At 40.8% G+C, this 21,165-nt stretch overlaps 1 protein-coding gene across 3 annotated transcripts in view; it reads left to right on the forward strand.

Moving 5' to 3' along the window:
• The first annotated feature begins 1,940 nt into the window (after positions 1-1,940).
• Positions 1,941-21,165, forward strand: part of LOC310823874 (GMP synthase [glutamine-hydrolyzing]) — a 30,297-nt gene continuing 11,072 nt past the window's right edge. For all 3 annotated transcript variants that reach the window (XM_083696758.1, XM_083696759.1, XM_083696760.1), the window contains exons 1-6: positions 1,941-2,082; positions 12,671-12,819; positions 13,273-13,387; positions 13,481-13,578; positions 18,391-18,494; positions 18,650-18,843. In XM_083696758.1, coding sequence (XP_083552884.1) covers positions 2,056-2,082; positions 12,671-12,819; positions 13,273-13,387; positions 13,481-13,578; positions 18,391-18,494; positions 18,650-18,843 — 687 coding nt within the window. In that variant the 5' untranslated portion in view covers positions 1,941-2,055. The remainder of the gene's footprint in view (positions 2,083-12,670; positions 12,820-13,272; positions 13,388-13,480; positions 13,579-18,390; positions 18,495-18,649; positions 18,844-21,165) is intronic.

Here is a 21,165-nt window from a genome sequence, read left to right on the forward strand (position 1 = left end):
TAAAGTGAATATAATCAATAGGTACTGTTCTAACAAGTCCAGATAAGAGATGACAAAACAGATGACTTAATAGGGAATTGATTTTATTTAGACCGACCAACACATTGTACATCCTAGTTAAATGGGAAACAAAAGCAAACATCTTCAATTAAATTGCAGATCAAATCATAACATGCTCATCCACTTGATACTTAAATGGATAAAACAAATATATTAATGCAAAGATTTGCAAGGCCATCTCAAAATCACTTTATAGTCATACTCATAAAGTTTTTCTAAGAATAGAAATTTACAAATAATTGTTGGGTCTGCTCCAGCAACAAGTAGGTTCACTCGTTTCCAGCAGTCCATCGATGAGGGTCATTAACCACCACAGCCCCTGGAAAGACAAAATAATCTGAGATCCACTGCATGCATGTGTTCATTTGTTTATGTTAATTTATAAATGAATTATTTTTTCTCCAAATACTGCTTTGTTTCCTGGGGCCAAAATGCAGACAGCATCGGGAATCACAGGAAGCTCTGCAGCCTTGACATCCAACCCAACACAGATGCTCTTGCTCCTGGTGAGGACATAAAACCGAAGGCCAAGCATCCAGTGGGCATGTCCACAAAGCCATCAACAATAGCACGGAGATGGGAGTCTCCTAAAACCAGGACAAACTGTGAGAAGAGAAGTTGTATTACTGTCAGGGCAAGACAATGTACACAGAAAACTGCAGTAAAAAAAAACTGTTTATAGAGAAACATGACAAAGGAAGTGTGCTAACAATACCAAGGTCATTACTGGGTAATTATCACCTTTTTATCCAGGGTCTTGTTTGGCAGAGCTTGTGGCAATGGCCCGGAACACAAGGCCACTTCAGAACTTTATGGCGGAGACCAAAAGTTGACATGACTGTAACATTAAATAAATAGAGAAAAAAAACATTTAGTATCATAACATTTTGACCAGAACTTCATTACTCATATGACACTCCTCATGTTTTATACTCAGTTGATATGTATACTAGAAGTGTTGTGGAGTACAATGGTAGTGAAAATCATGTTTAGCTTTGGAAAATATTTTGTGTACAGTCCATTATGTGTCCGCTATGCAGTGCAGCAAGGGTAATTTGAATATTAGAAGAATTACAAACCCTTAAGAACAGAAATAATACATTAAGGGCCGGTTTCACAGACAAGGCTTTAGCCTAGTCCTGGACTAATTCACACTTTCAATGGCAAATTGCCACTGAGGATGCTTTTTAGTCTAGGACTAGGCTTGTCTGTGAAACCGGCCCTAAAAGGATTAAATGTTTATTTCCAGATATAGTTACATATAATTAGTGGTTCCTTTATCCATATTTAGTATTTCTAAATGCTTAAACAAGTTTCACGTGGGCTGTTTGAACAGGGTTTGAATGTATTTAGATACATTTACATTAACCGGCAGTAGGTGGGCGGAGTTCCCTATTGGAGCTCAGAGAACACAGACAGTGATATGTTAAGTAATTTCCAAAAATGAAATATACTCTTTAATTGTGATTAATATGCCTCCTAAAGACATTTCAAAGAGTAGAACAACTGTACCTCTTCATAACCAAATAAATAAGGAATGACTGTATTGTTTATGTTTACATAGATGTAATGTAAACAAATTGTGTATATGTTCAAATCATATTTTGAAAAAGTAATGCTGCTCTTAGGGAATGTACAGGTGTCACACCTTCAAATTCGCATGACATCAGTCAGATAACATGACTGAGTTCTAACTGGGGCCACTGGATAAACTGTATTATCTTTATGGGGGCATCTCTTTCTACTCAACCAACTTTTTTTCGTGGAGGTTTGTCAAACTCCTCCCTTGAAGGCAAAAAACATCGACGATTCAGATCCCACCCATTCGAGTTGTCGGATGTTGCAGCAGTACAGGGACACATTTGCGACAGTGGTCGGCGCGCAAACTTCGTTCTATCACACTGATTGCTACGAGCTTCTTGTCCCCTCTCTGCTGTGCACGAGATCTGAAGACGAACGAGGAGAAGGAAAGAACTCATTCCGCCACAGTCATCCATGGCTCTGTGCAACGGGGATACCAAGGTCAGTATGCAGCCCACAATGGCCTAGTTAACGTTCGCAAAGTTAGTAACATATTCCGAATCTTGTAGTTGTGTGTCGATTGGAAATTAGTGTCGAGGCTCCCGCTCGATGTCGGGCGCTGACAATCCTTGGTTAGCTACGGCCTGTGGTTAGCTAGTAGCTATGTGTGTTTAGCATGGCGTGCTCCGCCGCCGGTGATGCATGTTGCAATGTCTAGTATCTGCCAAACATCCACCGACAATGTCATTGGCTAGGTTTGCTACCGAAGTACACTGGTACTGTTCTTGGCTAGCAAGCTACATATTTTGCTCGGCGCACATCCCAAGCTGGGATAGCTGGCTCGTAGCTGATCCAACCGCGTTGATTTCTAGCATTTCAATCTGCATTGTGGCTCGTAGCTGCCGCGTCGTCGCCACAGCTGGATAGGGTAGCATACCATTTTAACCTTATTTGCAAGAACAGTGTGCGTGAATTTGTTTTGAGAATCCACGTAATTCAGTGTTGGTCATTGTGCAAAGAGCTCGCTAATCAGTCTATCTATGCAGATGTGTTGACAGATATCCCAGTTGTATAGCCTAGGCTAATGATCATTTCCATATGAAGTAGCAGCTCGACCAGACCACTCAAATGTACCTTTCCAGAATCTGCCCGACAGACTGAAGATCGTCACGCCGAACAAGCAAGGCGTGTTCATAAATTTCCAGCTCAAGATATCTGCAGTTTTGTGCTTAACAATCGGCTAATCAGTGAGAAAATGCTTGTTTTTAATTGACGGAAGTACCAAGTTTCAGTAACCACGTGGGGGCATGCTGCTCCCTATACTACTGCATAAGTGTACTATTTCTATTGAAAATTACATGCATGTCAAAGTAACATCTCGCTTAGAGTCCTGCATCCAGACAAGGTCCATTACGGATACATTTTGTATGGATCCAGGGTAATCGATGTGGAAATATTCCACATACTCTAGGTCCTTTATTTTGGAACGATAGGGACTTATTGGACCGCACTCAAAACGGACAGATGCTGTCTCTTTCATTGCGTACTGTTCCAGACAGACAGTTTGGCAGGGGTCACAGGCACTTTGGATTTAAGCCTATGAAACTGTCCCATTTAACTTTCTTTATGAACAATAAAAAGCCTGATTTGGCTTCCATTTCTTTTAATAATACAATTCAAGAACATACTGTAATTAGGTGTGGTACCACCAATGTTTTTTCCCCCCTTGCCATTGCAGAGAATATAGTATACACTTTGTGACAAAGTGAAGACGTCACATAAATTTAATCATCGAAAATAATACTTGAAAATTATAAGTCCCCGCCCCTTTGGGGGCGGATGTGGTGGGCTGTTGATGCTTGTCCAATGAGACGTGGGGGAGAGGCTAAGGTGTTCTGGTGTTTGTCGGAATTTGACATTTTTATGAGGATGTGGTCACCCACGTAGGCTATAGAATCGTGAGAATGGAATGTATGGATTAGGGGGGGCCCCAGGGGGCCCTGAACTGTCTGAAGAACCACCGTGGGTTCAGCTAAAGTTTGTCACTGATAAGGGCTGTGGGATGGGTGGTGATGACTTTATGCTGCATACAGGCATCTGTCAAAATTGCATATGAGGCTTAAAATAAAAGTTCAATACTGTGGGTTAAAATGTGCAATTAAAAAAAGGCAATTAAAAAATGGTTAGGCTGCTACTCTAGTGCTAGTATTGTGTTCAATAATGAAGGGTTAGGGTTAATAAAAGGGGGGCTTAAAAAAAAGGTTCAATTTTTAAAAATGTTTAGTTTCAAACGAGGGTCTGACCCAGTGTCACGGTCGTGTCACTGATAAGATCACGTGTTTCCCGGGCAAAAAGGTGTATATATATATATGATCCTGTGTGAGATCTGTAGTAGTAGTTGTGGCTATATGACAGTGTCTAAAATGGCGTCTACAAGGATGGAGGGGGAATTGGAAGGGTGTTTATTGCACCCTGAGACGTGGATGAGAGGCTAAGGTGTTCTGGTGTTTGTGAAATTAGTTGTAGCATCTTGACATTTTTATGGGGATGTGGGCACCCCCATAGGCTATAGAACCGTGAGAATGGATTGGATGGTTTAGGGGAATCCCAGGGCCCTGAACTGTCTGAAGACCAGCCGAGGGCCAGCTAAAGTTTGCCCCTGATAAGATCATGTGTTTCCTAGGCAAAAAGGTGTATATATATATATATATATATGACCCTGAGAGCTTTTTTCAACGTTTGCCATGTGGGACAGTGAACCTGCATTCTGTAATCCTAGTTTTTGTAAGATATCCTGAAGCATGTTCTAAATGTTTTTTCAAGAAAAAAGTGGCTTGAAAGTCTTGGGATCTTTAGCATTGAGCTGTAAGACCAAATTGTTAGGAATGTATTTGTTGGTCGAACAAAGCTTTTGGCTTTTTCCTTTTTTTTCTACATGCCAATGGAACAGCATTTTTAGCACCTTTTTTTTAAATTTGAGATGGATATGGGAAGTTTAGAAACCAATGCTGGATAACAATACAATCTGACTTAAAGAAGCGTATTGCATATCTTTGAATATAGACATGTTGCATATGTAGGTATGTTTGCAAGTAACATGTCTGTAAAGAAAAGGGTAATGAAAGTCATAGCAGCTCACCACCAAAAATCTGAATTTGACTATGGGTATTGTCTCTTATTTTAACCCTTGGCTTGACATTTTTAAATGTACAACATGTACCGCTATATTCCCATAGACACATATAGAGTTCATGAAAAGTATCACTAATTTGGATCGTTATCTCACAATTTGTTATTTAGGTCGATTTTTAGGATAGAACTTGAGTTGATGGTATTATTGTGGGAACTCAAATCAGTCACTCAGCTTTTTCTATTGGCTACCCTCATCAATACAGAATATGTGCTTGTCCATTGAAATGTGAATGTTCTCGTTTCAGTACGCTGAACGCTTCATCTTTCACTCCACCGTTTCCTAAATCATTTTACCTCATATCCTTTGTTCATCCTAAATTTGTTTCTAATACTGCTTATTCATGTTTTAAGTTACCTATTTATACCAGCACCTTAGATTACCAGACCTGTACAACATTTGATAACAATGTTATTTTTGCACTAAAATAAAATGACTTTTGGAGCTATTGCTTGAGTTGAGTCTAGTGTGTTTCAGATGGTTGGACGTTCAGATTGTTCTGTTTTAGAGAGGAGAGATGATGAGGGCAGGTGGATGTTCATCATGAAGCTTACTTTGTTTAATACCAGGCTAGTTTGTCGGGTGAGACCACACCAACTCATTGCATAGCTTGTTAACCAACTGGTCACGGATACACGTAATGTACGTGCACTACTAATTCAGAAATTCATTTTTACACCCATTGGTCGAGAGGGATACTAACTAGCCAACTAGCATGCAGTGGGTGATATTACAGAGAATAATGCCTTTAATGTTTTATTACAGAAATAACTGCCAATAGGTTGTCATTGAATCTCCCCCCATAAAATGTTGCTGTTCATTAGTTATGATCTCAGTTTTGAGCTATGGTGAAGCGTAACAGTGCATATGCAAAACATTGTGAAACTGACATTTATTTTGACTTTTGTTGGACATTCAATATGTAGGCTAGGCTATATCTTACTGGTTGTTTGTAGTCTGTCTGTCTGTCTATCTCTAGTGTGTGGAAAGTATCCAGCAAATTGGTTCTTCGATGAATGTGTGTAGGCCTAGTACTTGTTTCTGTGGTCACCAAAACTACAGCATTTATAGAGAAGTCAAGCTGCAAAAATGCATCATGGAATGATGCCACTGGCCATGCAGGTAGAACTAGTTACATATCAGGATGTAGTTGAATTATCTGTCAACCTGTACATTTTTCATCGTTAGGGGACACAGTTTATCTGAAGCTAATCTATTTCCAGTGAATGGATATGTTCATGGGTGTGTGTGTTGTCATTCCAATGAGGGATAAGTGCTTAATTTGAGAGTGACCTGAACAATAGCAAGCACAGGATGTAAATAATGAAATCACATTTAAATCATACATGCACCTTTTCTAGTCTAGTACTTGCATAAAAACTAGGCTTACGGGTGCCCTCTGATCAGATCTTGACAGTTTTTAGGGAAAAGGCACATTTAATTGCGAAAGAGTATGGTTATGAGGGGTCTGTTTTGTTTAACTAAATGGCATATCATCATGGATATCATAGACCAATTCAGCTCACCAGTAGGCACATTTCACGTGCCTCTGTTGCTTGAATGCAACAATTGAATTGGATTCAATTGGATTGTCTGTTGATCTTTTTTCATCATGCTTAATCGAGTTGTTGGGAGTGTTTTAGAGATTGTTTAACGTCGTCATTGCTCGGCTTTACCCTTTGTTGGTTTGTATGACTTCTTCAACTGGTCCCTACATGGATGTCTCAGTTCAGTTGTCAATCTCCATTCAAAATGGGCTAAGAATAGTATAGATGGATGCCTTTTCCATATGACCCATATTTCTCTGTGTTGCAGAAGGACATTCAAGCAAACAATGTTAATAACAAAATGAAACGTGAATCTGGGTTTGCACTATTGTAGGCCTATAGCCCAGTGTTTTTCAACCTTTTTTGAGCCACGGCACATTTTTTACATTGGAAGAATCTTGCGGCACACCACCAACCAAAAATGTTACAAAATGACACTCTGTAGCCTGATACAGTATATATAATTACAATATTAGTCTCTAATGGCATCTCCATCCACAAAACGCACATTGGCCAAGAGCTGAGAATGTCCACTAATATCCGTAGACTCATCAAGTTGCAACGCAAATTTCCTACTGATGCGTATCTTTCCCAAAACATGACTTTCGATGTCTGTAGACATGTCATCAATACGCCTGGCAATTGCGTTAACTGAGAGCTGGACTTTAGCTATGTCTTTAACCGCGTCAGGGCCGAGCATCTCGTTGACAATGGCTTTGCAGGCAGGTAGTATTAATGTCTCTGCCACAGAGTGGGACTTTTTTGATTTAGCTACGAGTTCAGCAACTAGGTAACTAGCTTTGAGGGCTTTCTCATTTACCTTTGTGGTTTTTCTCATAAAAGTTGCCTGTTTCTCTGTGATTTCACGCAGGCGAACAAAATAGTCCATCGGCTTGTTTTGAAGCGACGGGTGTTTCGTTTGGAGATGGCGTTTAAGCTTGCTTGGCACCATGGCGCTGTTGGACAGCTTCTCGCCACACACCAAGCATAATGGAGTCGGGGTCGTCTCATCCCCGGTGAAAGTAAATCCGAACGAAAGATAGCTTTCGCTGTATTGCCTCGAGCTCACCGTCTTTGCTTTCTTTTTACCACCACTCATACTAGGGCCTTCACCTGGGTCAGAATCTTGTCCAGGGCCCAGTTCGGAGTTTGCATTTTTCCATTTGAAAAACTTCTCCATCACTGTCAACCACGACCTGTCGCATGCGTCACTAATTCTCTTGTCTCTATGCAGGAAAGAGGCAATTAGCTACCTGCTGCCACCCGGACGAATATTACATTACTCTGCCAGTCACTATATTACAGCACAGACACTCGACAATGGCATATTATTTGCAGATAATAATTAATAAATGTTAATTAAAAAAAAGTGAAATTGGATAATTTCTCACGGCACACCCAACGATCTCTCACGGCACACTAGTGTGCCGCGGCACAGCGGTTGGGAAACGCTGCTATAGCCTACTGCTGACCATCTAAACATCTCCTAAAAGTATAATGTCAGATATATAGGCACAGTAATGCCTCTCTTTGCCTTTCTCCTATCTTCCCCTGAAGAGCTAACCGCCCCTTATAGTAGAGTATAACTTATTTTCTTAATTCAAAGGTAACAATAGGTAACACTGAATGTACTGAAAGCCAGAGTGTTGATATACTTTAAGAAATGACATATCCACCTGTAATATGCGTATTATGCATGTTCATTAACTTGAACTTATTGACCCCTCAAATTGGGATAGTAAGAAGTCGAAGTTGTCTTTGTTTTCTGATGTCTGTTCTCTGGCAAAAATTGACCCTAAGAATGAGACTGATGGAACATTAGTCATGTTAGTCGTTGAATAGGCATCTACTAGAAAGATTGAAGTTGACTTCTCTTGTATTTTCTGCAGGCCCTGCTACAGTATGATGGTCTCATATCTCTCTCTGTTTTGAGTAGTCAACATTTTAGTTTATTTTTACTCAAAACAGAGTGATATATGAGACCATCATACTGTAGCAGGGCCTGCAGAAGCCATCATACATATTTTTGGGGAATAAAAGAGCAACATCTAGACATAAGCTAAACAAACAAAAATACAAGAGAAGTCAACTCATAAACCATAACGGACAACGGTACGAGAAGCATCATTGTTATGGAGCCATTACGCGTATTAAAGGTTGTAGAGGGGGTTTAACGATAACCATAACATTTTCAGGCATTCCGCAAAAGGTGCCAAACATTAATTGTTTCTGTTGGTTACTTGAGGAAAAAACTGTCGTCTGATGGGAATATGAATAGTAAAAGCTGAAGCCAAAATTAAACATACAATAAGATCACACGACACCGCAACTATGGTAACAGCTCCTCTATTACAGCACCTCAACAGGCAATACAAAGTAGGACCAATCTTCGCACCAGCTCAAATTCAATCTTTCTAGTAGATGCCTATTCAACGACTAACATGACTAATGTTCCATCAGTCTCATTCTTAGGGTCAATTTTTGCCAGAGAACAGACATCAGAAATCAAAGACAACTTCGACTTCTTACTATCCCAATTTGAGGGGTCAATAAGTTCAAGTTAATGAACATGCATAATACGCATATTACAGGTGGATACGTCATTTCTTAAAGTATATCAACACTCTGGCTTTCAGTACATTCAGTGTTACCTATTGTTACCTTTGAATTAAGAAAATAAGTTATACTCTACTATAAGGGGGCGGTTAGCTCTTCAGGGGAAGATAGGAGAAAGGCAAAGAGAGGCATTACTGTGCCTATATATCTGACATTATACTTTTAGGAGATGTTTAGATGGTCAGCAGTAGGCTATAGGCCTACAATAGTGCAAACCCAGATTCACGTTTCATTTTGTTATTAACATTGTTTGCTTGAATGTCCTTCTGCAACACAGAGAAATATGGGTCATATGGAAAAGGCATCCATCTATACTATTCTTAGCCCATTTTGAATGGAGATTGACAACTGAACTGAGACATCCATGTAGGGACCAGTTGAAGAAGTCATACAAACCAACAAAGGGTAAAGCCGAGCAATGACGACGTTAAACAATCTCTAAAACACTCCCAACAACTCGATTAAGCATGATGAAAAAAGATCAACAGACAATCCAATTGAATCCAATTCAATTGTTGCATTCAAGCAACAGAGGCACGTGAAATGTGCCTACTGGTGAGCTGAATTGGTCTATGATATCCATGATGATATGCCATTTAGTTAAACAAAACAGACCCCTCATAACCATACTCTTTCGCAATTAAATGTGCCTTTTCCCTAAAAACTGTCAAGATCTGATCAGAGGGCACCCGTAAGCCTAGTTTTTATGCAAGTACTAGACTAGAAAAGGTGCATGTATGATTTAAATGTGATTTCATTATTTACATCCTGTGCTTGCTATTGTTCAGGTCACTCTCAAATTAAGCACTTATCCCTCATTGGAATGACAACACACACACCCATGAACATATCCATTCACTGGAAATAGATTAGCTTCAGATAAACTGTGTCCCCTAACGATGAAAAATGTACAGGTTGACAGATAATTCAACTACATCCTGATATGTAACTAGTTCTACCTGCATGGCCAGTGGCATCATTCCATGATGCATTTTTGCAGCTTGACTTCTCTATAAATGCTGTAGTTTTGGTGACCACAGAAACAAGTACTAGGCCTACACACATTCATCGAAGAACCAATTTGCTGGATACTTTCCACACACTAGAGATAGACAGACAGACAGACTACAAACAACCAGTAAGATATAGCCTAGCCTACATATTGAATGTCCAACAAAAGTCAAAATAAATGTCAGTTTCACAATGTTTTGCATATGCACTGTTACGCTTCACCATAGCTCAAAACTGAGATCATAACTAATGAACAGCAACATTTTATGGGGGGAGATTCAATGACAACCTATTGGCAGTTATTTCTGTAATAAAACATTAAAGGCATTATTCTCTGTAATATCACCCACTGCATGCTAGTTGGCTAGTTAGTATCCCTCTCGACCAATGGGTGTAAAAATGAATTTCTGAATTAGTAGTGCACGTACATTACGTGTATCCGTGACCAGTTGGTTAACAAGCTATGCAATGAGTTGGTGTGGTCTCACCCGACAAACTAGCCTGGTATTAAACAAAGTAAGCTTCATGATGAACATCCACCTGCCCTCATCATCTCTCCTCTCTAAAACAGAACAATCTGAACGTCCAACCATCTGAAACACACTAGACTCAACTCAAGCAATAGCTCCAAAAGTCATTTTATTTTAGTGCAAAAATAACATTGTTATCAAATGTTGTACAGGTCTGGTAATCTAAGGTGCTGGTATAAATAGGTAACTTAAAACATGAATAAGCAGTATTAGAAACAAATTTAGGATGAACAAAGGATATGAGGTAAAATGATTTAGGAAACGGTGGAGTGAAAGATGAAGCGTTCAGCGTACTGAAACGAGAACATTCACATTTCAATGGACAAGCACATATTCTGTATTGATGAGGGTAGCCAATAGAAAAAGCTGAGTGACTGATTTGAGTTCCCACAATAATACCATCAACTCAAGTTCTATCCTAAAAATCGACCTAAATAACAAATTGTGAGATAACGATCCAAATTAGTGATACTTTTCATGAACTCTATATGTGTCTATGGGAATATAGCGGTACATGTTGTACATTTAAAAATGTCAAGCCAAGGGTTAAAATAAGAGACAATACCCATAGTCAAATTCAGATTTTTGGTGGTGAGCTGCTATGACTTTCATTACCCTTTTCTTTACAGACATGTTACTTGCAAACATACCTACATATGCAACATGTCTATATTCAAAGATATGCAATACGCTTCTTTAAGTCAGATTGTATTGTTATCCAGCATTGGTTTCTAAACTTCCCATATCCATCTCAAATTTAAAAAAAAGGTGCTAAAAATGCTGTTCCATTGGCATGTAGAAAAAAAAGGAAAAAGCCAAAAGCTTTGTTCGACCAACAAATACATTCCTAACAATTTGGTCTTACAGCTCAATGCTAAAGATCCCAAGACTTTCAAGCCACTTTTTTCTTGAAAAAACATTTAGAACATGCTTCAGGATATCTTACAAAAACTAGGATTACAGAATGCAGGTTCACTGTCCCACATGGCAAACGTTGAAAAAAGCTCTCAGGGTCATATATATATATATATATATACACCTTTTTGCCTAGGAAACACATGATCTTATCAGGGGCAAACTTTAGCTGGCCCTCGGCTGGTCTTCAGACAGTTCAGGGCCCTGGGATTCCCCTAAACCATCCAATCCATTCTCACGGTTCTATAGCCTATGGGGGTGCCCACATCCCCATAAAAATGTCAAGATGCTACAACTAATTTCACAAACACCAGAACACCTTAGCCTCTCATCCACGTCTCAGGGTGCAATAAACACCCTTCCAATTCCCCCTCCATCCTTGTAGACGCCATTTTAGACACTGTCATATAGCCACAACTACTACTACAGATCTCACACAGGATCATATATATATATACACCTTTTTGCCCGGGAAACACGTGATCTTATCAGTGACACGACCGTGACACTGGGTCAGACCCTCGTTTGAAACTAAACATTTTTAAAAATTGAACCTTTTTTTTAAGCCCCCCTTTTATTAACCCTAACCCTTCATTATTGAACACAATACTAGCACTAGAGTAGCAGCCTAACCATTTTTTAATTGCCTTTTTTTAATTGCACATTTTAACCCACAGTATTGAACTTTTATTTTAAGCCTCATATGCAATTTTGACAGATGCCTGTATGCAGCATAAAGTCATCACCACCCATCCCACAGCCCTTATCAGTGACAAACTTTAGCTGAACCCACGGTGGTTCTTCAGACAGTTCAGGGCCCCCTGGGGCCCCCCCTAATCCATACATTCCATTCTCACGATTCTATAGCCTACGTGGGTGACCACATCCTCATAAAAATGTCAAATTCCGACAAACACCAGAACACCTTAGCCTCTCCCCCACGTCTCATTGGACAAGCATCAACAGCCCACCACATCCGCCCCCAAAGGGGCGGGGACTTATAATTTTCAAGTATTATTTTCGATGATTAAATTTATGTGACGTCATCACTTTTTGTCACAAAGTGTATACTATATTCTCTCATTGCTTTCCTTGCTCCCAACTAAAGTTCTTGGATAAGACTATCTTTCTCAAAAACATAACCTTATTTTTATGAAACCATCTGACCCTGTGTCAGGTGGGTCCCAAACATTTTAGAACCACTGGCTTATGTTTTTTTAATGTATTTTTGTCATTATTATTTTTTTTATTTTTTTTGGGGGGGGGGGGGGGGTACAAAGAATGGTTCGTGTGAGGGAGCAGTGGTGATTCTGGATGCTGGAGCTCAATACGGCAAGGTGATTGACAGACAAATCAGAGAGCTCTTTGTCCGCTCAGAGATCCTCCCGCTAGAGACGCCAGCCTTCGCCATTAGAGAACAGGGATTCAGGTGAGTCGATACAACATGATGCTATAACACACTAACAGTTGTGGCCATGGGGCAGTGGTTTTGGACAGGACCAACAGTGTGTGGGTGGGAGAGAGAGGCTTTTTGGAGACAGTTTTTTTCCATTACAGTTTGCAGTTTGAGAAATCATCACCCCCACCCTTACAAATACCTACATTCCCCCTCTTATGGATTATATACTTATGCGTTATTATATGCGTTATATACTTTTTTCATGATGCCGTGTTCTCTCCAGCCCCGCAGGGTTGTCTTGGCTCATACACACTTTGTCTCTTTAACACACACACACCTTAAGGACTCGCAATGGGAATAACCATGAGTTTGTGTGAACAGAGATAATGGGCCTGTCTGAACTATGCAAAGACTAGCCTGTTTTTCTCTTGTGTACATTTGATTTTAAATGCCCCCCCCCCCCCCCCCTTCCTGTACCCCCAGGGCGATCATCATCTCGGGTGGGCCTAACTCTGTATATGCCGAGGATGCCCCCTGGTTTGACCCTGCCATATTCACCATTGGAAAGCCTGTCCTAGGGATCTGCTATGGCATGCAGGTAAAATACATACACATACGCACTCAGTCTCAGTAACACTCCCAGGCTGCTATGTTTTACCATGATGGCACATACTGTTTGTCCTGTCTGCAGATGATGAATAAAGTTTTTGGTGGAACAGTACACAGGAAGAGCGTGAGGGAGGATGGGGTGTTCAACATTGGACTGGACAACTCCTGTTCCCTCTTCAGGTGGGTTTGTCTTTTGAACATGTCACCCAAAGAGCTCTCTTTACCCAGTCCCAAACCAATCCCTGGCCCCTAGGTATGTCTCTTTAGATATAAATTGGTTTTATTTATATTGGTCATGGTTTGCCAGTATTTATTGTCTTTGAGCTAATCTCTTGTCGCTGATTTTGTTGCAGTCCGGTTATAGGTGTTTTTGATTGAGGGGGCAAGCTCAACTGAAAACAGTTACACCCTAACCAGAGAGGGGGAGCAATGGCAAGAACAAGTTTCTCATTGGTTTGTCCCAAAGCCATGTTTTATATGTGAGCTGGAGAAAACTCCACCAGTTGCATACTTTCCCTCGTTGTCACCCAACCAATTCAGAAAATAAGATATCTGCAGTTTTCCACCTCTCAGACACATATATATATACAGTGGCTTTGGATTTTTTTTTTTTTTTTTTTTACATTTATGGCATTTAGCAGACGCCTTTATCCAAAGCGACTTACTTAACCAATTTGTGCCGGATGCTGCGCGACGCAACATTGCATCTACCGCCGGTTGCTGCGTGGCGCAGCATTTTTGATTTGTCGTAATTTTCATGAGTGCAGCATATCAATCAGACATACACGTGCGTTTAAAAAATCTACAATAAACGCACGTGTATGTCTGATTGATTTACGTGATTTTCGGCGAACCACACGACATTTGGGTGCTCACGTGGTTTTAAAAAATCAACAAGACCCACCTCGTGTATTTGAACCAATGACAGTGCATTATATGCTGCACTCATGAAAATTACGACAAATCAAAAATGCTGCGCCACGCAGCAAACAGCGGTAAATTCAAAGTTGCGCAATGCAGCAACCGGCGGTAGGCATCGCGCGGCATTCGGCACAAATGGGTTAAACAAATGTATTTGTTGTAAGTGAATCATCTATCCATCAGTCATCATAAGATAAAGCAATCGATGCTCGGACCAGGGGCCATAGGCAGTCACAATGCTAGAAGAAGGAAAAATTATTATTATTATAATTTTTTTCAATAATGACTTCTAACCGTCATGAACATGAATTAAACTCAGCACAAGTGGTCACATGACCAACTAATACAAGTTAACATTACGTTATATCTGACTCCAAAAGATATTGTATGATTGATAATGAGTTGCTCATCCCTGTGTGTCAGACACTATCATATCGGATCCTAGATTCCATTAAGAATACCCAATATGCGATGACCATGCTTATGTCACAAGACATGGTGAGGAGTTACACATGGTCAAATACCTGATGTGATGACTGGAGTCTACGTGTTAACTATGCATGTGAACTTTAGACATTAATGGTGAACTCTGTGATAACCTGGTCACGATTATGTTTTGCTGTTTTAACAGAGCCTTTATTTAGCACACATCACATTAATGCACATAGGAAGAATGAGTGTAGAGTGTCAACAAAATAACCAATTTAACAATTTCAAAGAAACATAAAAAATAAACAAACTGTAATAAACTAATGGAAGTCTAACGCTGTGTGTCAAAGACAACACAGGAGACCGGTGTACATAGGCCTAACCTGAGAAACTCAAATGAGATCGCTGTCCCTCTCCTTAAGTATCATTCCCAACAAAGGACAAGGTGTAAGATGCAGTGCATTGGAAAGTATTCAGACCCCTTAACGTTTTCCACATTTTGTTATGTTACAGCCTGATTCTAAAATGGATTAAATTAATTTTTTCCCTCATCAGTCTACACACAACACCCCATAATGACAAAGTGAAAACAGGTTATTAATAAAAAAACTGATATCACATTTACCTAAGTATTCAGACCCTTTGCTATGACACTTGAAATTGAGCTCAGGTGCATCCTGTTTCCATTGATCATCCTTGAGATGTTTCTACGACTTGATTGGAGTCCACCTGTGGTAAATTCAATTGATTGGACATCATTTGGAACCGCACACACCTATCTATATAAGGTCCCACTGTTGACAGTGCAGGTTAGAGCAAAAACCAGGCCATGAGGTCGAAGGAATTGTCCGTAGACCTCCAAGACAGGATTGTGTCGAGGCACAGATCTGGGGAAGGGTACAAAAAATGTTCTGCAGTATTGAAGGTCCCCAAGAACACAGTAGCCTCCATCATTCTTAATTGGAAGAAGTTTGGAACCACCAAGACTCTTCCTAGAGCTGGCCGCCCGGCCAAACTGAGCAATAGGGGGAGAAGGGCCATCGTCAGGGAGGTGACCAAGAACCCAATGGTCACTCTGACAGAGCTCCAGAGTTCCTCTGTGGAGATGGGAGAACCTTCCAGAAGGACAACCATCTCTGCAGCACTCCACCAATCAGGCCTTTATGGTAGAGTGGCCAGACGGAAGCCACTCCTCAGTAAAAAGCACATGACAGCCCGCTTGGAATTTGCCAAAAGGCACCTAAAGGACGGAAGGAGAAACAAGATTCTCTGGTCTGCTGAAACCAAGATTGACCTCTTTGGCCTGAATGCCAAGCGTCACGTCTGGAGGAAACCAGGCACTACTCATCACCTGGCCAATACCATCCCTGAAGCATGGTGGTGGCAGCATCAAGCTGTGGGGATGTTTTTCAGCGGCAGGGACTGGGAGACTAGTCAGGATCAAGGGAAAGATGAACGGAGCAAAGTACAGAGAGATCCTTGATGAAAATCTGCTCCAGAGCACTCAGGACCTCAGTCTGGGGCGAAGGTTCACCTTCCAACAGGACAACAACCCTAAGCACACAGCCAAGACAACGCAGGAGTGGCTTCGGGACAAGTCTCTGAATGTCCTTGAGTGGCCCAGCCAGAGCCCGGACTTGAACCCGATCGAGCATCTCTGGAGAGACCTGAAAATAGCTGTGCACCGACGCTCCCCATCCGACCTGACAGAGCTTGAGAGGATCTACAGAGAAGAATGGGAGAAACTCCCCAAATACAGGTGTGCCAAGCTTGTAGCGTCATACCCAAGAAGACTTGAGGCTGTAATCGCTACCAAAGGTGCTTCAACGAAGTACTGAGTAAAGGGTCTGAATGCTTATGTAAATGTGATATTTCCGTTTTTTATTTTTAATAAATTAGCAAACATTTCTAAACCTGTTTTGGCTTTATGATTATGGGGTATTGTGTAGATTGATGAGGGGAAAAACAAATGCAATCCATTTTAGAATAAGGCTGTAACATAACAAAATGTGGAAAAAGTGAAGGCGTCTGAATACTTTCTGAATGCGCTGTACATTACAATCGCAAAGGAATTGACATGGTGAAGGTGCGATTTCTTCAGGATGTCCACCAAGCTCATTCCACTGTAAATAGGTATACACATTTAAATCAAAGCTGACGCCACCAAAATCCATCTTCACTCCCAAAGTTTGGATTTTAAATCAAACAATTGCTATGATGTTAAAGTAGAGATGATCAGCTTCTATTTGATGGTATTTATGTCCATATTGATTTCACCTTTCAGAAATTACAACCCTTTTTCTTTTACCCTATTTTAGGGTACCCAAATGTAATGGGACAATTGGCTTGACAGGTGTTTCTGGTAAGTCAGGTGTGTTCTGTCTCATTTGTGCAGCCATAAGAGAGCTGGCAATGTCTAGTATTGATTCTAGGCTTTACATTTGCCTTTGGAGTTCGCTATTGGTGTCTGTCAACATGAGGACCAAAGCGGTGTCAATGAAAGTCAAGGAAGCCATTATTAGGCTGAAAAATCTGAAAAGAAACATTGCCAAATCCTTAGGCTTGCTGAAATGAAAAACATGCCCTGGTGAGTTCAGCAATCACAAACGGTCTGGTAGGCCAAGGAAGACTTCTACAGAGGATGACTGAAGAATGGTAGGTGTGAATGGGTCAGAGACCTACCATCTGCAGAGTACATCACCAGCCAAACTACAGATGCTTCACTGCAAGGTGCAAGCCACTAGTTATCCTCAAAAAGGATGGTCAGGTTAATTTGCTAAAAAGTACCTAAAAAGGTCTTGTGGACAGATAAGTTTTAAATGACAATATTAATGAGTGATTGCAGAGGAAGGTTTGGAGAAAAAAGGATCTGCCCAAGATTTACAGCATACCACCCCATCTGTGAACCATGGTTTGGAGGGTGTTAGGTTTGGGCATGTATAGCTGCCACTAGAACGTACTAACTTGTCTTAATTGATCATTGTTACTGCTGATGGCAGCAGCAGAATGTATTCTGAAGTGTACAGAAACATCTTGTCTGCTCGAGTATAAGCAAATGCCTCCAAATGTATTGGATGGCGCTTCATCTTACAGTAAAACAATGACACAGCAACTAGGGATTTTTTCTGGGCCAAAAAAAGTGTACATGCATTTCATTTCCTGATAAGACTTTAGGTACTTTCCTACTACTGAAGATTGCTGCAGAGCATCACCAGAGAAGATACCCAGCGTCTGGTGGGTCAATGGGTCTCAGACTTCTGGCAGTTATTGCATGCAAAGGATTGTTGACCAAATACTAAACATGAGTGCTTAATTTGGACATTTGATGAATCTGTCCCATCCCTTTTTGGGTACCCTGAAAAGGGGGGACCAAGCATAAGTGTGCAGACACCAATAGCAGACAAGAAATAGGGGGCGTGTTATAGAGTTGTAATTTCTGAATGGTTAAACCAATATCTACACAAATACCATCAAATAAAATAATCTCTACTTTAACCTCACAGTACTTGTTTGATTTAAAATCCAAACTTTTGGAGTCCAGAGCCAAAAGAAGAAAAAATGCTTCACTATCCCATTATTTACGCAGGGCACTGAAAATACACACACCCACCCTTTAACCCCTGTGTATATTCCTGCTCTCAGAGGTCTTCAGAAGGAGGAGCTGGTGTTGTTGACTCATGGGGACAGCGTGGACAAAGTGGCCGATGGCTTCAAGGTGGTGGCCCAGTCAGGAAGCATTATTGCAGGTAAGTTGGGGCAGAGGGACCCTGGGCCGGGGATGAATATATAGTAAGATAACTTGACCCCTAAACATCTTAATGAGTAGTGTTATGAAAACTTCTCTGACCCTGTATAAGTGTTTAGAGCTCTGAGCTCTCATCCCTCACTGCTGTCCCCCTAGGTATTGCTAACGAGCAGAAGAAGCTTTACGGCACTCAGTTTCACCCGGAAGTGGATCTGACCGAGCGTGGCATGGAGATGTTACATAATTTCCTGTTTGAAATCGCTGGGTGCACAAGTAACTTCACGGTGCAGAACCGCCAACAGGACTGTATTACTGAGATTCAACAGAAGGTGGCCAAGTCCAAAGTGCTGGTGAGCAAGCCGTATGTGTGTGAGCCAAACGCTTAGATCCAGAACATACAGAGCCAGAGAGGTGTAGCGGGCAGGGAGTTAAACTGAGCAATTAAAACACTCAATTTAAACCATGCTCGCTAGTGAAAAAAGGTGACTGTCTCCCTCTGCTCTCATAAAGTGGATTCCTTCTCAAGGGAGAAACTGAGATTCAAACACAGTGAGAACTAGGTTTTATCATCAGACATGCTTTGCCGAACACTCTACCCTAGTTCATGCATGCACACATTTTGATTTTGCAGTACATTGTGTGGATACTTAGCTTTGTAGTAATTCTAACTGTGAGTACTGTACAGTAGGCCAGTGTTTTTAAAAGGTTCATACTGCCATCGCAACGATGGTCAACCTCAACGCCGCCGCTGCTGCTACAAGTTGTGAAGATGTGTGATGTGCTGCCGAAAGTTTGCCTTATCAGCTTACCTTATCAGAGATTGGCAAAATCAAGTTCATTATAGCAGCTCATGAATTACAGAGATGAAGAGTGGAAATGGTTTCAATATCAGTTCATCTTTACGAGGACCAAGCAATGGGACCAACACTTTTCTCAGCGCGGGGGAAATGTTATAGCACAATCTGACATGAATAAGCGTGAGTCGGCTTTGATAATGCAATCTATTGATTACAGAATAAAGTTAGGAATTGTCAAGTGAGATAGGAGTAAGGATGTTGGGTTGAGACTGGATAGAAAAGTAGCCTGCAGTTATCATTAAAAAAACTTCATCATCGTTGTCATAATAGAATGTTCGAATTTTCAGCAGGGGGGCCTTCTCTCATCCACTCAATGTAAAACCCTGCTGCGTCAAACATCTTTATCAGAATTGGTGACATGATTTAATATTTGGGTGATATTAAATAGAAGTGTACCAGCCAGTGATTTACTGACAAATCCACTATTGACAGTTGAAGTTAATTTTGTCTGTCAAACAGCAGAGAGATGCACTACTGCTAGCTGCCTAAACCAACTAACAGTAAGGGTTTGCAGTAAACGTGAGGTAAAGTTGATCAGTATCTGCAACTATCTATCTATTGTAGCCTACCTACCAACGTGACATGGAAAGAAACATGTGAGCTGGCCGAGCGGCTGGCTCTCTCAACTAGCAGAGATTTGGCTTGTTGTGAACGTATGGCGACTGTATGAATTTCCTGACAGATTCACTGCATAAACTTCCATCTGATTTAGCCTAATTTGTTATTGATTAGATAAGGTAATGTCACTGTAGATAGTCGGTGGTCAGCCTTCCATAAAGTATCCATGGATTTTACTGTGTAGGCTATAGCCTATGTGGAACTAACTAGCATCTTTTGATTGGCTACAGAAGCCACTACATGCCGTAAAGCATTTAGTTTGCTTAACGTGAGGGTAAATTGGCCACAACATCGATGTAGCATGTCAAAAAAAAAAAAAAAGAATAATCAAATGTCATAATTAGGGGCATGCCTTTTTTCATATTGAATGTATGCATAGAGAGGTGAATGCCACTTTTATCAACCTATGTGGGAAATCTGTTCTGACTGCCCTAGACCATATTACATCAGATAATAGTGGTTTTATTTGATATAAACCAGAAAATAACCACAGTGTTTTCAATGCGTTTCTATCAGTTAGAGGGCAACGTTCGCAGAGCCTATTGTGACGCTTAATGATAGCCTAGTGAGGCTATATTAACAAGTGTTATGTTACGTATGTTGCCATGTTACTCTGCAGTTGTCAGAAAGAACATAAGTACCAATTTCTTTACAATTCCCTCTATCTTAGCTCACACCTTAATATACCGATAGCAACATGCGCTCTGGTAGATATCACACTGGTTAGGCTACTCCTAAAGCCTGCACTTCCTCGTGGTGTAGCCAAAAAGTAATTTGAAATGCATAAATGAACACAAGCATTTTCTTATTTTCGTGATGTAAAATGGAATTTCTAAAATATGCAACATTTTGGCTACAGTAAAATGAATGTTTGTATGTCAATCTTCTTCAGATTGATCTGAACTCCGGTTTTACAGAGCAGGTTTCGGACAGGTGATCCGGGCCCCTCCTGCCAGTGCTGGTGAATTCTGGGGGGACGTATGTAGCGGACACTACTTAGAGACACTGATATAATTCACCAGCGTGTTTGTATTGTGTTATATGGGCTAGGGCCTTTTAAGACTTGGTCGCAGTTGTGATGTAGGGGGTTACGCATTTTGTTTTTATGCTCCAGTTGTTTTCACTGTGGTGATGCTAGTTGTGAGCGGAAAATTCATCTCAACGCATTTGGGCTTTTCACTGCAAACAAGTCTCCGG

The sequence above is a fragment of the Argentina silus genome, assembly GCF_951799395.1.
Source record: "Argentina silus genome assembly, chromosome: Y".
In the NCBI taxonomy this organism is placed as follows: Eukaryota; Metazoa; Chordata; class Actinopteri; order Argentiniformes; family Argentinidae; genus Argentina; species Argentina silus.